The 16,877-nt window shown below is 43.7% G+C and overlaps 1 protein-coding gene across 9 annotated transcripts in view; it reads left to right on the top strand.

The window, feature by feature from the left end:
- The window catches only part of SLC6A11 (solute carrier family 6 member 11), a 280,391-nt gene that overhangs the window by 253,722 nt on the left and 9,792 nt on the right, over positions 1-16,877 (top strand). For all 9 annotated transcript variants that reach the window (XM_073352322.2, XM_073352324.2, XM_073352321.2 and 6 more), the window contains 3 exons: positions 14,774-14,876; positions 15,667-15,767; positions 16,468-16,638. In XM_073352322.2, the coding sequence (XP_073208423.2) occupies positions 14,774-14,876; positions 15,667-15,767; positions 16,468-16,638 (375 nt within the window). The remainder of the gene's footprint in view (positions 1-14,773; positions 14,877-15,666; positions 15,768-16,467; positions 16,639-16,877) is intronic.

Genomic DNA, 16,877 nt, shown 5'->3' with positions numbered 1-16,877 from the left:
ATAACTGAGAAAAACTAAAAACGAAATTAGTGGTAGCTTAAGCGCATGCTTTATTTAAGCACATGTATAGTCCCTTATAAGTCAGTGGGACTACTCACGTCCTTAAAGTTCACTATGTGCCTCAGTGCTTTGTTGGACTGTGGCCTGGGTATGCAGCTCTAAGCGCCTGTTTAGTCGTGCCCTGCTGATCAGAATTCCCCATGTGCTGCAAATTGGTTTTGCCATTTTGAAGTTCTGCTAAAGGAACCTGTTGACATTAAAAATATCTTCAAGGCATCACTCAAATCAGGTACTGACCATATAGTAAATGTGTTCTTGCTTGTCATGGCTATTACTTTAGTGAATATAGATGATATAGATCTACTCTCTGGCTGGTCAAGATAACAGCAATAAATAAATCTTGGGAAAAGTGAAAGGGTTTGGGGTTTTTAAAAACCTACTTCGATTCACAGTCTCTGACAGTGAGTTCTTTTACACAGAAAGCCTCACTGTCTTTTATCCCATACACTGTCAGGCTGAGCATTCCTCTCCTCCCTAATCCTCTTCCTTCCCCAAAGCAGGAGTCCCACCTGGGTACATATTTGCATTGCTGACCCATGCCGGAGTCTGTGCCACTAAGTCTTCATCGCTGTTACACACTACTCGCAGAAATAGTACCAAGTAATGACCCTGACCCAGAGATGAGATGCAGTTGCATGGCTATGGCTAGGGGCTGAGACCTTTTCTTGCTCTTGACTCTCCTGCAAGGAGGTGTGGTGGTCAGGAGGGTGAGCTGCACCCTTTGTACATATAAGAGCCTCTGGTTTGCATGTAGCTCTGGATTGTGCAATGATATATTTGTCCGCTCTGTGTATTATTTCAGTGTTCTCATGGCCAAACCAATGCACAGAAACCATAACTATGTGTTCTTCAGGTGGTGCCCACTCCGAAGCCCACAATGGGAGCTTTCCCATTGACTACAGTGGGCTTTGGATCAGGTCCAGGGATACTATCACTTCCATCCCTAAAGGATGTTGGTTGGCACCACTCTTTGTGTGTGTGTTTGTTTCGATTTATCTAGTCTGTTTAATCTGGCTATGATGCATTTCTAATGCATCCATTGATGTTGCTAATACAGACTGAAGGCATTCCAGGAAGTAAAGTTATGTTTGAACTGGGAGAAAGTGGATGATGAGCTTGGTTTGCTCCCTGGGCATATCTACACTGAAGTCAAAGGTGTGATTGTAGCTCAGGTAGGCATATGCATGCAAGCTTTACTCTAGCTAGCATGGCAAACAACAGCAGTAAAGACATGGTGGCACAGGCTTCAGCGTGAGCTGCCTGGAGGCTGGGTACATATTTATGTTACTGACCCATGCCACAGTCTGTGCCACCAGGTCTTCGCTGCTATTTTTAGCTCTGCTAGCTAGATTAAAGCTAGCGCAGGTATGCCTATGTGAGCTGCAATCACACCTCCAATTACAGTGTAGACGTACCACTCAGTTCTTCAGTAGGTCACCAGCTAGTAAATCTGTTGCTGTGGTTGCTGTCTAATGTACTCAAAGCAGGTGTATTAATAAGAATTCCTACTAACTACTGGGAAAGTTCATGATGCTCAGTAAACCAAGGAAAAAATAGCATTTGCCCTTGTATCTGACTAGAAATGGTTATCTTAATCCGATTCCTCTGGGAAACTTTCAACCGATCAACTGGAATGTCAACATTAATCATGATGCTTTACTGTAAAACCATTATTTGATCACTTCTGTTACAATGTGTCCTAGCTTATCTGTATTGTAACTAATTATAAATACAGTGAAAATACTGAGTACACTACAACTGAACCAGGCAGCCAATAAAATACAAATTAATCGCTACCCAAGAGCAGTTATGCATATGCAGTAGAGGTTTGTTAATGTATTATGTGATTTAGAATGTTGCAAACATCAGGAGAGAGGCCATCAATCACCATTTCTTAGCCTTTCAGTTTCTTTGGAAGAATAACAAAGCGAGAGTGCTTTAGAAGTTGGCCATTTTCTACAGATAATGACAAGTTTGTTAGGGAACAGATATCCAGAGTCTGTGCCTCAGCTTGTCAACACTTGAAGAACATACTGAATCAAATTACTGCTATTAGGCTAATTAATGGTTCCATGTGTCAGGGAATTATTAGCTTAATATAGGTGGAAAAAAAGTGATTTTTAAAAATTTGTTTTATTATTCTTTAATACAAAGTCCCTGTAGTGACCAGTTAAAGATTATTTTTGGTGTTGTTTAAATGCCTCTGTTCAAGTGTACACTGTTTGGGGAAGTTGCCCCGCATTCTGATATCAGCTGACACATTAGTTTGGGAGGCTTGTACTTTTGAGCTCTAGTCCACTTTGGCTTTTTTGATCCTTGACTTGAGTGACACCATGAAGTTGTTCTTTAATGTCCACAAGGTACCTTGAGCAAAAGCTAAAGGTAACCAAATAAATTCACAGCACAGAGTAAATCCTTGGAGAGAATTCAGGCTGTCAAGTCAGTCTGCTCATTCTGAGTTCTCAGTGCGCTAAAGCCCATGATGCCACTACTGATTATCACTCCTGTTTCTCATTTCTTTTGGCACTAAATAACTTCCAGACACTTTATAAATTTTCAGAGGACTGTTTAGTTCCTTAGTTTCACTTCCCTATAAGCATGCATACAGTGTGTGTTGTAATTGAAAGGCAGATGATAGGCTGGATTGTGGCTCACAGACAACGTAGCCATCCAGAATACCTCCACAGACCCTTGGGAAGCACACTGAGCAGTGGTTCTCAACCTTCCTTCTTCAGGTGACTTGCCCAAGGTCACAGGAAGTCTGTAGCAAAGCCAGGCATTGAATCCACGTCACCGGAGCTTCAGGGCAGTGACTTAAACAAACATGCACCCATTCTTCCCTTATGGCACCTGCTCCCGAATTGCACCTGTGCCCCCTTCCTCCATGGCCAGTTCTAACCCCAATTTTGTCTCTTCCTCACACATACTAGCCCCAGATTTCCTCTCCTAGGGCTTGGGAGTCAGGAAGCACCCAACCGGGTTGTCTGATTTGTTAGAGCTGCGGGCCAGGTCAGCTGCTTGGGGCTGACTTATAGGGCCTCTCTAGTGTGCCAGGTTAAGCAATCCACTTCTCATGGCTGGAGAGAGATGGCAGCATTTTCACACGTCTCTTCGGTGTGTGCTGGGTTGTAGGAGTCTGTGCTGCACTGGGGAAGAAGCAGAAGGAGCAGACGGGCAGCTGCAAGCTTGCGGTTGCTGTCTGGGAGTTTGGCTGCACGGTGCAGCGAGGAACACCATGTGGTGCTGTTGTGCTGAATTCTCAGGCAGAGCCTGCTATGGAAGCAGCCTCTCAAGCATCCCATCCAGCTAATCTTTCACCCCTTTGTGCAGAGAGCAGGCACAAAGCCTAAGCACCTTTTAAATGGGTGACTTGGGAATTAATGTTAAATTCATTGCTCAAGAGTGAATTTTACGCTCCGTTTCTAGATGCTGGAGGATTTGGAATGGAGCAGCCCTCCAGACAGCCTCAGGAGCTAACCCGCCAAGCAAATGCCCATTTTGCAGCGGCCATTGCTGGCCTGAATTCATTGATGTAGATTATCTTTGTTGCTTATGACTAGGGAATTTTGGAATATTCCCTCCCACCCCACCTCACATACATACACAAATCCCAGATATGGCTGCAACTTTCAGGAAGTATCTAGCTACTCGCACCATGGACCTGCCAGCACCAATGGACAATCAGAATGGCAGTGATCCTGCACCAAACTGTCAGCATGAAGGAAAGAGAGGGCACAGTTTTGTGACGTAGCTGTAAAACTTCTTCAGCAAGACTTTAAAGCCCACAGACTATTATTGTCTGAGCAAGGGGCTTCAAGCCTGAATGCTTATTCCTATTATTGCTCTTCCCTCCTCCTTATTCCTGACATCTATAAACATATGGGCTTTTTTCATCAAAAAGGCACTTCCCTGTTCCTTCAAGGGGCAGATCAGTGACTGGGGCACCAGGAAAATTTTTAGTGGAAGAAGTAGCAGAATCTTTATGACTGTGAGGCTGGGTAACCCAGGAGATCGAAGGTTGTGCTACTGTTTCTGAGGTGGTTAATCCAAGTCTTTGGTGCCATGACCAAAAAAGAAAGACAGAGAACGGGGAGAACTACTTGAGTTTTTACCATATTCCCCTTAGAACAGAGTTTCCTGCCAAAGTTTTCAGGCCTTCCAAATGAAAATAAAAAATCCTCATCAGACAGTTGGGTGCTCAGAACTATCTGGGAGAGTCTTCTCAGAAATTTCCAAATTTCTCATCTTCCTCCATTCTGTCACCCCTTCTTCTTTGGGACCAGCAAGCAGGCAGTGAAGGACTGACCATGTGCAAGCCCATTTCTGCATAGGGTCCAGGCCTTACTGATAAAGAGATTTCATCGTTCTACAGGGAAGCTGGTCACAATATTCCTGCATTTCTCAATATTGTGGACCAGTTACCAATTCCAGGCAATGCTCTTTATAGTTTCTCCTGTGCCTTGCTTTCTTACAAGTCTGATGGTATCTCTGATGGCCAGTCTGTGACAGGAAAGTAACAGAGGACTTGTTGATAGCCCACTCATATGAGATATTATCTGCATATACTGATCAAACCTTCCAACTGTTTGACTCCCTCGTCTTCATCATCTGTTTACAGAAAGGAAATCCTTAGTACTCTCTCAGGATCTGGCCCACCGTTGGGCATTCTACCAGACATTCCTGGTTCTAGTCCAGTTGCCCCAAAAAGATTTCACAATGTGTATTTCTTCTGGAAGCACCAAGTATTTGTCCGCCAGGGACTCTAATACTTTGTATGATAGTGACTGTTTGTGCAAACAATTCCATAGTGGTGATGCACCTCTATTCTCCACATATTATCTTGATTTATTAGTGGATTTTCCAGAATCAGTGCACCTCCAAGGGAGCTCAGAAAGACCCCATTCAATTCTAGTCAAATGGTTATCTGAGGAAGCTCATCACTAAAACTTACTAGAGTTGTAAGTAGTTAAGAAGGTGATTCTCTCTCTATCCTTTAAGATTCCTTCTGGATTTGGCTGCCAGGGGCGTGAAAAGCAATGATTGGACCTCCATGGCATACTGGCAGCTCCATGCTACAAGAACAAAGTACAAATTAAAACTACTAAATTAAGCAAGTGAAATTCACTTGCTTCTGGAGTGGGAAGTTTTGTGGATTATTCATGGTTTATGTTGGAGGTTTACAGTAGTGTCCACTGCCTCTGGGGTGCTTTCTAAGCCCTGATCAAGGACAGACTCCGCTGCAAAGAACTCACAACATAGGGCATTTAAGATGCTACATTCTCAAGCAGTTAGAATAAATGTAGTGGCCCAGGCACCCATAGTCTCTCAAACGCCTAATGATGTCAGTTCAGCGTCACTGAATCTCCTAGTCCTTGAGAAATGTCTATGCCAGGATCCTGTCAAACTGCCAACCTACAGCATCTGAGACTCTTGGCAAGGAACCTGGGAGGTTTTGCCTTGTAGAGGATGAATAATCAGCAGAACGTGTGGACTTACTGCTCAAATCTAGAAACTATCCACAAATCTGGGCATTTCAGAGGATTCTGAGAATGTGGTCCTAATGGTGTTCTTAAAAGATCAGGAAACCCATTTTGTCTGACAACTAGGGATGTGTTGGAGTTTCTTTTAACTGAGCTTTTGAGTGGGTCTTGAATTCAAGCTTCCTGAAGGTCCAACTCTGTGTTAGAGACCTTATAGAATATTCTTCCAACATCTAGCCCTTCTTTACAGCATTCTCACATTTCCCAATTCCTTAAAGCTGTGTCTCTGCAGAGATGTGGTCAGAAGAGTAGTAGAATGATTTGATGCTTCAGGTAATCTCTGATACTGCTTTTTTAAATATACAGAGTCTTCCCCATACTTTCTATAAATATGTTTTCCTTTAGTAAGTACTGTGACACTGGCAGACCAGGTGCCAGCTGACGCCAAGGCCCTGAGGACTCACGTGAACACTGGCCAATATATAGCTGGAAATTATTCTGGCTCACCTGTGTGTTAGCACTGTTTAAAACAGATGTTAAGTTTATAAGAATGTGTTTAGTGTTTAGATTTTATGAAATGCTTGTAGGATGCTACATATATTGATCTCACTCATAACATCTGTACCCTGTGTTATAAGGATATATTAAGGGTAGGTCTACTCTTAAACTGGTGCAGGTGTGCTGCTGTAGCAGTTCAGTGAAGATGCTACTAGGCTGAGAGGAGAGCTTCTCTCACCAGCATAGTATATCTACCTTTGTGAGAGGCAGTAGTTGTGTTCATGGGGGAAGCCCTCCCGTCGACGTAGCACTGTCTACACTGGGGGTTAGGTCACTATAACTGCATCACTCAGAGGTTTGATTTTCACATCTGTGAGCGATGTAGTTCTGCCCGTGGAAGTTTGTAGACCTGGCCTTAGTGTTTGCCTTATAAACCTCTGTAACGGTAACTCGCCAAACAGGAAAGAAGCATTAACTCATGTAAAACACTGAAGGTATTAGGCCCTTCCCACAATAAGGCTCACTGAAACCAAATGAGCCATTGTGAAACATCAAAGAACAAAGATTTTGTTGATTGCCCCCCATACACCCCAACACCCATGAAGAGGAGATGTGCTTATGGACTCATTCCATCAGCTTGCACTCTCGGGGAAGGGAATAAAAGTCCCCAACAAGGAGAAACTGTAGCTCTATGCTGCTTGACTTTGGGAGGGCAAGATTTCTAAGCATAAGCAAGGGATCCCCAACAGCTGAGCCTGGGTTAGTCCTAAAGGACATATGGAGCTTGCATATTACAGCAGCTTCTATCACCTTTTGAAACCTAAGATGGCAACTCATAAAATTTGATTTTTAATTTTTGTTTTTGTGAAAGTGAAACTCTCTTCCCCACCCCCACCCCCAAAAATCATTTTGAATGGACAGAAACTTTATGGTGGATTCAGAGCAATTTTCTTTTTGAGTTTTTTGTTTCAGTTTGGTCATTTTTGGGTGTCTTTCCTGGGTGTGTGTATTTAATTGGAAAAATTTCAAAATGGAATGCTGTTTCATGAAACTGGCCAAAATGAAATGTTTCTACTAGGGCTGTCGATTAATCGCAGTTAACTCTCGTGATTAACTCAAAAAAATTAATCACAATTAATCTGTTTTAATTGCACTGTTAAACAATAGAATGCCGATTAAAATTAATTAAATATTTTGGATGTTTTTCTACATTTTCAAATATATTGATTTCAATGACAACACAGAATACAAAGTGTACAGTGCTCACTTTATATTATTATTTTATTACAAATATTTGCCCTATAAAAATGATAAAACAAAAGAAATAGTATTTTTCAATTCACCTCATACAAGTACTGAAAGTGCAACTTACAAATGTAGATTTTTTTGTTATATAACAGCACTCAAAAACAAAACAATGTAAAACTTTAGACCCTATAAATCCACTCAGTCCTACTTCTTGTTCAGCCAATCACTAAGACAAACAAGTTTGTTTACGTTTACGGGAGATAATGCTGCTTGCTTCTTATTTACAATGTCACCTGAAAGTGAAAACAGACATTCGCATGGCACTTCTGTAACTGTCATTGCAAGGTATTTACATGGCAAATATGCTAAACATTCGTATGCCCATTCATGCTTCTGCCACAATTCCAGAAGACATGCTTCCATGCTGATGACGCTCATAAAAAAAATGTGTTAATTACATTTGTAACTGAACTTCTTGGGGGAGAATAGTATGTCTTCTGCTCTGTTTTACCCGCATTCTGCCATATATGTCATGTTATAGCAATCTTGGATGATGTCCCAGCATATGTTGTTTGTTTTAAGAACACTTTCACTGCAGATTTGACAAAACACAAAGAAGGTACCAATGTGAAATTTCTAAAGATAGCTACAGCACTCCACCCAAGGTTTAAGAATCTGAAGTGCCTTCCAAAATCTGAGTGTGACAAGGTGTGGAGCATGCTTTCAGAAGTCTTAGGCCTTGTCTACACTATGAAATTAGGTCGAATTTATAGAAGTCAGTTTTGTAAAAAGCATTTTTATACAGTCAATTGTGTGTGTCCCCACACAAATGCTCTAAGTGCATGTAGTCGGCGGAGTGTGTCCACAGTACCGAGGCAACCGTCGACTTCTGGAACGTTGCACTGTGGGTAGCTATCCCACAGTTCCCGCAGTCTCCGCAGCCCATTTGAATTCTGGGTAGAAATCCCAGTGTCTGATGGGGCTAAAACATTGTCGCGGGTGGTTCTGGGTACATATCATCAGGCCCCCCTTTCTTTCCTCCCTCCCTCCCTCTGTGAAAGCAAGGGCAGACAATCGTTTTGCACCTTTTTTCTTGAGTTACCTGTGCAGACGCCATGCCATGGCAAGCATGGAGCCTGCTCAGCTAACCGTCTGTCTCCTGGGTGCTGGCAGACGCGGTACTGCATTGCTACACAGCAACAGTTTATTGCCTTTTGGCAGCAGACAGTGTAGTATGACTGTAGCCATCGTCGACGTAGTCCAGGGTGCTCTTTTAACCGATCTTGATGAGATCAGGGGCACCTGGGCAAACATGGGAGTGACTCAGCCAGGTCATTTCCCCTTTAAGTTTCGTCTCATTGCGATTCAGTCCTACCGGCAGTGCACTGTCATTTTTCTCCTCCCTCCCGCCATGAAATCAACAGCCTGCTAAACCCAGTTTTGAGTTCTACCTTGAGGTTTTGAGTTTTATCCTTGAGGGGGCCATTCTGTTTTTCACAAAGCCACCCCCTTTGTTGATTTTAAATCCCTGTAAGCCAACCCCGTAAGCCATGTTGTCAGTCGCCCCTCCCTCCATCAGAGCAACGGCAAACAATCATTTTGCACCCTTTTCCCTGGATTGCTCGAGCAGGAGCAGACGCCATAGCACAGCAAGCATGGAGCCCGTTCAGGTCACCGCAGCAGTTATGACCATTGTAAACACCTTGCGCATTATCGTGCAGTGTGTGCAGAACCAGCACGTGAAAAACCAGGCAAGGAGGTGACGGCAGCGCGGTGATGAGGACATGAACACACTTTTCTCTAAAACCGCGTTCCCCCACAATTTGGAGATCATGGTGTTAATGGGACAGACTCATGCCATGGAACACCGATTCTGGGCCCGGGAAACAAGCACAGAGTGGTGGGACAGCATAGTGTTGCAGGTCTGGGATGATACTTAGTGGCTCTGAAACTTCCGCATGCGTAAGGGCACTTTCATGGAACTTTGTGACTTGCTTTCCCCTGCCCTGAAGTGCAAGAATACCAAGATGAGAGCAGCCCTCACAGTTGAGAAGCAAGTGGCAATAGCCCTGTGGAAGCTTGCAACACCAGACAGCTACCGGTCAGTCAGGAATCAATTTGGAGTGGGCAAATCTACTGTGGGGGTTGCTGTGATGCAAGTAGCCAACGCAATCACTGAGCTGCTGCTATCAAAGGTAGTGACTCTGGGAAATGTGCAGGTCATACCAGATGGCTTTGCTGCAATGGGATTCCCTGACTGTGGTGGGGCCATAGACGGAACACATATCCCTATCTTGGGACTGGATCACCAAGGCAGCCAGTACATAAACCGCAAGGGATACTTTTCAATGGTTCTGCAAGCACTGGTGGATCACAAGGGACGTTTCACCAACATCAACATGGGATGTCCGGGAAAGGTTCATGATGCTTATGTCTTCAGGAACTCTGGTCTGTTTAAACAGCTGCAGGAAGGGATTTACTTCCCAGACCAGAAAATAACTGTTGGGGATGTTGAAATGCCAATAGTTACCCTTGTATCCTTGTAATAGTATACCCCTTAATGCTCTGGCTCATGAAGCCGTACACAGGCACCCTGGACAGTAGCCAGGAGCTGTTCAACTATAGGCTGAGCAAGTGCAGAATGGTGGTAGAGTGTGCATTTGGACGTTTAAAGGGTTGCTGGCGCAGTTTACTGACTCGCTCAGACCTCAGCGAAACCAATATTCCCATTGTTATTGCTGCTTGTTGTGTGCTCCACAATCTCTGTGAAAGTAAGGGGGAGACGTTTATGGCGGGGTAGGAGGTTGATGCAAATCGCCTGGCCGCTGAATACGAGCAGCCAGATACCAGGGCAGTTAGAAGAGCACAGCAGGAAGCAGTGCGCATCACAGAAGCTTTGAAAACCAGTTTCATGACTGGCCAGGGTACTGTGTGACACTTCTGTTTGTTTCTCTTTGATGAAAACCCGCCCCCTTGTAATTCCCTGTAAGCCACCCACCCTCCCACCTTCGATCACAGCTTGCTTGCAAAGGAAATAAAGTCACTATCGTTTAATTGATTATAAAAATAGGGAGATAACTCACAAGGTAGCCCTCATGGGGTGTGGGAGGAGGGTAAGAGGGAAGGAAAAGGCCACTTTAAAACTTGTTGAATGCCAGCCTTCTGTTGCTTGGGCTGTCCACTGGGGTGGAGTGGTTGGGTGCCCGGAGCCTCCCACCCCGAGTTCTTGGGCATCTGGGTGAGGAGGCTATGGAACTTGGGGAGGAGGGAGGGCAGTTAAGCAGCGGCTGCAGTGGCAGTCTGTGATCCTGCTGCCATTCCTGAACCTCCACCAGATGCCGGAGCATGTCCGTTTGATCCCGCAGTATCCCTAGCATTTCCTCATGCCTCCTCTGATCTTTCTGCCGCCACCTCTCCTCACATTCATCGGCCACTTTCCTGTACTCTGCTGTTGTGTCCCTCCACACATTCTACTGAGCTCTGTCAGTGCCGGACGACTGCATGAGCTCAGAGAACATTTCATCGCGTGTGCGTTTTTTTCGCCACCTTATCTGAGATAGCCTCTGGGATGGAGGAGGGAGGCTTGAAACATTTGCAGCTACTGGAGGAATAAAAGGGAATGAAGTATTTAAAAAGATACATTTTACAGAACAATGGCTGTACGCTTTCATGGTGAACAACACTATTCACATTACATAGCAAATGTGATTTTGGTACAAGGTCGCATTTTGCATCTTATATTGAGTGCCTGTGGCTTTGGTGTTAGAGATCACACACGCAGGGCTGAGCAACACAATTTGGCTTACAGGCGGCCATGGTAAGCCATAGCCTTTTGGCTTCTGCAACCTTCATAACAGCAGCCCCCTCCTTTCCCATACCAAGCAAAGCCCATTGAGTTGGCCATTTACTGCTGCAGTCTTCCTGTTAACGTGCAGCAGAAACCAAACTAACCCCCTCCCCGCATCCAGTTCTCTGGGATGATCACTTTTCCACTCCCCCCACCGCCTGGCTGGTATCAGGGAAGATCTCTGCTAGCCAAATGCAAACAGCTCAGTGCCAATGGTCCCCCCTCCCACCGTGTGGCTAACTGTGGGGAGGATTTATTTTCAGCCACAGGCAAACAGCCCAGTAGGAACAGCCACCTCTGAATGTCCCCTTAATTAAATTCCCCTATTTCAACCAGGTTACCATGAACGATATCACTCTCCTGAGGATAACACAGAGAGATAAAGAACGGATGATGCTTGAATGCCAGCAAACACCGGGACCATACGCTGCCAGGCTTTGTCATGCAATGATATCAGATTACTTGTTACTAGCATGGCGTGGTAAAGTGTCCTACCATGAAGGATGGAATAAGGCTGCTCTCCCCAGAAACCTTCTGCAAAGACTTTTAGAGTACCTCCAGAGGAACTTCATGGAGATGTCCCTGGAGGATTTCTGCTCCATCCCCAGACACGTTAACAGACTTTTCCAGTAGCAGTACTGGCCACGAATGCATCCCAAGTCCTCAGGGCTACTTAATCATTAAAAAATGCTTGCTTTTATAACATGTATTATATTTAAAAAGGTACACTCACCAGAGGTCCCTTCTCTGGCTTCGTTGGGTTGGGAGGTTATTTCAGTCAGGGTGATAAAAAGATCCTGGCTGTCGGGGGAATGGTATGCTGTGTGCTCTCCCAAAGCTCGTCCTCCTCCTCCTCATCTTCCCTATCTGCAAAATCCTCAGCTGTGGCAGAGAGTATCCCATCCTCAGAGTCCACGGACAGGGGTGGGGTAGTGGTGGCGGCCCCCCCTAGAATTGCATGTAGCTCAGCATAGAAGTGGCATGTCTGGGGCTCTGTCCCGGAGCATCCGTTTGATTCTTTGGTTTTCTGGTACGCTTGTCTGAGCTCCTTAAGTTTCACTGTGTTGCATCCCTGATGTAGCCTCTATCCCTCAAGGCCTCGGAGATTTTTTGAAATGTTTTGGCATTTCGTCTTTTGGAACATAGTTCTGATAGCATGGATTCCTCTCCCCATACAGCGATCAGATCCAGTACCTCCCGTTCAGTCCATGCTGGAGCTCTTTTTCGATTCTGGGACTGCATGGTCACCTGTGCTGATGAGCTCACCTGGCCAAAGAGGAAATGAGATTCAAAAGTTCCCGGGGCTTTCCCTGTACACCTGGCCAGTGCATCCGAGTTCAGAGTGCTGTCCAGAGTGGTCACAATGGTGCACTGTGGGATAGCTCCTGGAGGCCAATACCTTCGAATTGCGTTCACACTAACCCTAATTCAAAATGGCAATGTTGATTTCAGTGCTAATCCCCTCGTTGGGGAGGAGAGAAGAAATCGGTTTTAAGAGCCCTTTATGTCGAAAAAATGGCTTCATTGTGTGGACGGGTGCAGGGTTAATTCAGATTTAACGCTGCTAAATCCGACATAAACTCATAGTGTAGACCAGGCCATAAAAGAGCAACACTCCAATACGGAAACTACAGAACCTGAACCACCAAAAAGGAAAATCAACCTTCTATTGGTTGCATCTGACTCAGATGATGAAAGTGAACATGTGTCAGTCTGCACTGCTTTGGATCATTATTGAGCAGAACCCATCATCAGCATGGATGCATGTCCTCTAGAATGGTGGCTGAAGCCATATGGGGCATATGTATCTTTAACATATCTGACGTAAATATTTTGTGACACTCGCTACAACAGTGCCATGTGAACACCTATTCCCACTTTCAGGTGACATTGTAAACAAGAAGCGGGCAGCATTACCTCCTGCAAATGAAAACAAATGTATTTGTCTGAGTGACTGAGCAAGAAGTAGGATTAAGTAGACTTGTAGGATCTAAATTTTTACATTGTTTTATTTTTGAATGCATATTTTTGTACATAATTATACATTTGTAAGTTCAACTTTCATGATAAAGAGATTGCACTACAGTACTTGCATGAGGTAAATTGAAAAATACAGTTTCTTTTGTTTTTTTATAGGACAAATATGTGTCATCAAAAATAAATATAAAGTGAGCATTGTACACGGTGTTCTGTGTTGTAATTGAAATCAGTATATTTGAAAATGTGGAAAACATCCAAAAATATTTAAATAAATGGTATTTTATTGTTTAACAGTGCGATTAATCATGATTAATTTTTTAAATCACTTGACAGCCCTAATTTCCACTTAGTTGAATTCAACCTGAATTCACGAATAGTTTTGCAGCCTCAAAAATGTATTTTTCAGCAAAAATATTATTTGCCAAAAAATATTCTCCCAGCAATAGTACAGAGAGGGGGTTACAAAAAACAAAAGAGTCTTTGTTCTGGGAGGATGAGGAGGAATAGCTTAGTTGTAAGGGATCATGGAGCACAAGATGACCACTTCAGAGAAGGAAAAATTACAGGCAGGCTAGTGAATTTTACTTCTTTGTGCCATGTTAGCTTGGCACAGTTGTACTACATACTTCAGCTAATCAGGGAGGACCATTTAAAGGGATGTTATGCATGGATTGCATGCAATGTTTAATTTGTAATGAAAGAGGTGCTGGGGCTCAAGCAATTCTTTTACATTCATAACTGATGCAGCAAACCCAGAGGTGTCGGGGCTATGAACTGTCAAGCATAGAGGTGCCAGGGTTTGACCCTGGCACAAATTAAGCCCTGCTTGTATGCCACCAAAGCCCAGAAAAAAACGACTTCTATTGGCTTGTGCTTTGTAGATGCCAAATGAAGATTTTGCTGCAGTAGGACCCTCTTTGCCGGTCACGCTCTATTTCTGCAATGTTCATATTATTTAGGGAGCACTATTTTAAAACCATTAGAAAAGCAGCTTTTCATTTGAAAAGGAAAGAAATTAAACAAAAGCCTACCAGTAAGTCACCATTAATTAATTGATCGTTGTTACATGATAAAGACTTAGATGAGCAAAGCATCTAAAAGATCTTGAGCTAAATGCAAACCTTGTGTAAGTGGGTGCACCTGATTATGAGACCATGTTCCATAGGAGTTACTGTTCTGTGAGTTTTCGCAGGATTTAGCTAATGCTTTTTACATAGTAGTGTAACAGACATTTGAAGAAATCTGCATATTTATGTGCAGGACTTAGGAGATCATAAGCATTTTCAGTCATTTGAATCTTGGTGCTGTAACAGTGAAGTTGAAAATAGGATGGAATGCGAAGAACATTTCAGAAAAGGATGAAATGTCATGCTCCATTATTCTAAGTTCAGCTAGAACACAACGTTAATTCTGATGGGCCTTGTTCCCGTCTCCCTTCCGCCCCCAAGGCATTTACTATCTTAATGCAAATGTGCAGTATTTAATAGGCTAAGAGAGTAGGAGAAAAGAGCCTTCACAATGACAAATCACTGACAAATTATCATCCCTCATTACTGAACGAGAATGACTGTGCAATTAAAATCATATTTGTGCTTTGAAATATTCCCATTAGACCTCCACAGTCTATTTTGGTTTCCCTTTTCTGTCTTTTGTGTTTAAGGGTGGAATGTACGTTTTCCAGCTGTTTGACTCCTATGCAGCCAGTGGAATGTGCCTTCTTTTTGTGGCTATATTTGAATGCATCTGCATAGGCTGGGTTTACGGTGAGTTACTGAAGACTGCTACATTATTGTGTATTTATGGAAGTCATACACTTATGGCCTTAGTTTTAGGACCAGATTTAAAGTGACATATGGCCCTTGTCACACCATAACAGGGGCCTCCATGGCTCTGCCCTTGTATCATGGCTCTGCCTCCCATTAGGAGTGACAGTGGCAGGAGGGGACCTCTCCCGTCCAAAGAGGCAGGAGCAGGGCTTTCTTTCCCTCTGAGGTTCCAGGAGTGGTAGCGGGGGTCCCCCTCACTCCCTGGCCAGAGAGGCAAAAGTGTCAATAGCAGGGTCCCAGCTCTTGTTTCTGGCTGTCTGCAGACTCAGGCAGACATGGTTGCCTTGGTTACAAGCAAGCCACCTTCTTAAGCTTCTCTTTGCAGTGACAAGGGCTAGAAATGTACTTTTGTAAAATGAAAGCTGAGGTTCTGATGTCACTCGTCCCCAGGACCAGGGGCCTTAGGCATGAGGCTGCACCCTCTATGTCTTTAATGGGCCCTGCTCAGACTGATACTAACCAGAAGTCATTAGGATTTGGCAGCTGGTTGGTCCTTATTTCCCACTGGGCAGACGCATATCGCCGGCACTGCCCTTCCTTTCCAGCCTTGGCATCCCGGTATTCAGGGAGCACACTGAATGTATGTATGTCCATCCCGGGAAGGGCCTCGTCACAGGCATGTCCCTTCTAACTCTTCTCATTTCCAGGCTAAATAATCCTAGTCTTTGCAATCGCTCACAGAAACATTCTATATTCAGTTTTGGTTTGTTTTTTTTTTTTTGGGCAGGCAGCAATCGCTTTTATGATAACATTGAAGATATGATCGGGTACAGACCATTGTCATTAATTAAATGGTGTTGGATGGTCCTAACTCCTGGTATTTGTGCAGTAAGTATTAATCTGAATAAATTGGTCGGGAATATGTAGGTTTTCTGCAGATTATTTTTCCAGATGTTTGAGGCTAATGAATTTCAGAAATAGTAAAGTAATTATTATGGCATTTGGCATATATTTTAATTGAAGAAGCTTACAGTAGATTTGGTAAGAATCAATGTTAACTTAATTTTCCCTGTGCACATAATTCTAATGCTTCCCGTAACAGGAAAAAGCAAACTCCTCAGTTGGACATCTGAGATTTGTGCATACAAATATGAGCTTTTTCACATGCAAAACTGTGGGTGCAAATGTCGAGACTGGCTCAAGACCAATACTGTTGCCCTTATTTTCTAATAGTGATAGATTTGAAACCATTTTGCTCATTTCTCCTAACACCCCTAGATTACCAGACCCAAAACTTAATCTCTGCTCTGCAGTTATGCTTTGCCATCAAAGCGCAAGTTTTATTGTCAAGTGAAAGGTAAATAGGATTTAAACTTGAAAGGTGGCTCGCTTCTGTGAAAGGAACTGAGATGTAAATTATTTGAGATGGACATAAAAAAAGAATATTGGTGTCTGTCTCTCTCTGACATCAAAGCTTACACTACTTCAGATTCCCAGAGGACAGTAGACTGCCTGTGCAGTAATTTTATTTTTTTCCCTAGACAGTGTGGCTTCAAACATACCTAATATATTTCTCACTTTATTTCAGGGAATCTTCATCTTTTTCCTGGTGAAATATAAGCCTTTGAAATACAACAACGTGTATACATACCCAGACTGGGGCTATGGGATAGGCTGGATGATGGCCCTCTCATCCATGGTTTGTATACCTTTGTGGATCTGCATTAAGTTGTGGAAGACAGAGGGAACCATTCTAGAGGTGAGACATATTTTTGGAATGACATTTATTTATGCAGAAGTGGGTAAAGGAGCATGACCCCTTCTCTTCTGATGACTAAGCACAGCTCAGACAAAAAAGGAGCATTCTTCTTCGTGCTATGGTCCACAGATCCATCACAATGGTATGTCCACCTGTTTGCAGGCTGGGGGCAGAAATATATTTGGTGGTCACTGGCTCCAGGGTTATGCCCCATCCCCTGAAGTTCCCTCCAGTTTTCT

Source organism: Lepidochelys kempii, chromosome 7 (assembly GCF_965140285.1).
Source record: "Lepidochelys kempii isolate rLepKem1 chromosome 7, rLepKem1.hap1, whole genome shotgun sequence".
Taxonomy (NCBI): Eukaryota; Metazoa; Chordata; order Testudines; family Cheloniidae; genus Lepidochelys; species Lepidochelys kempii.
Note: the sequence above shows the minus strand (reverse complement) of the source record. Positions and strands in the feature narration are given on the sequence as shown.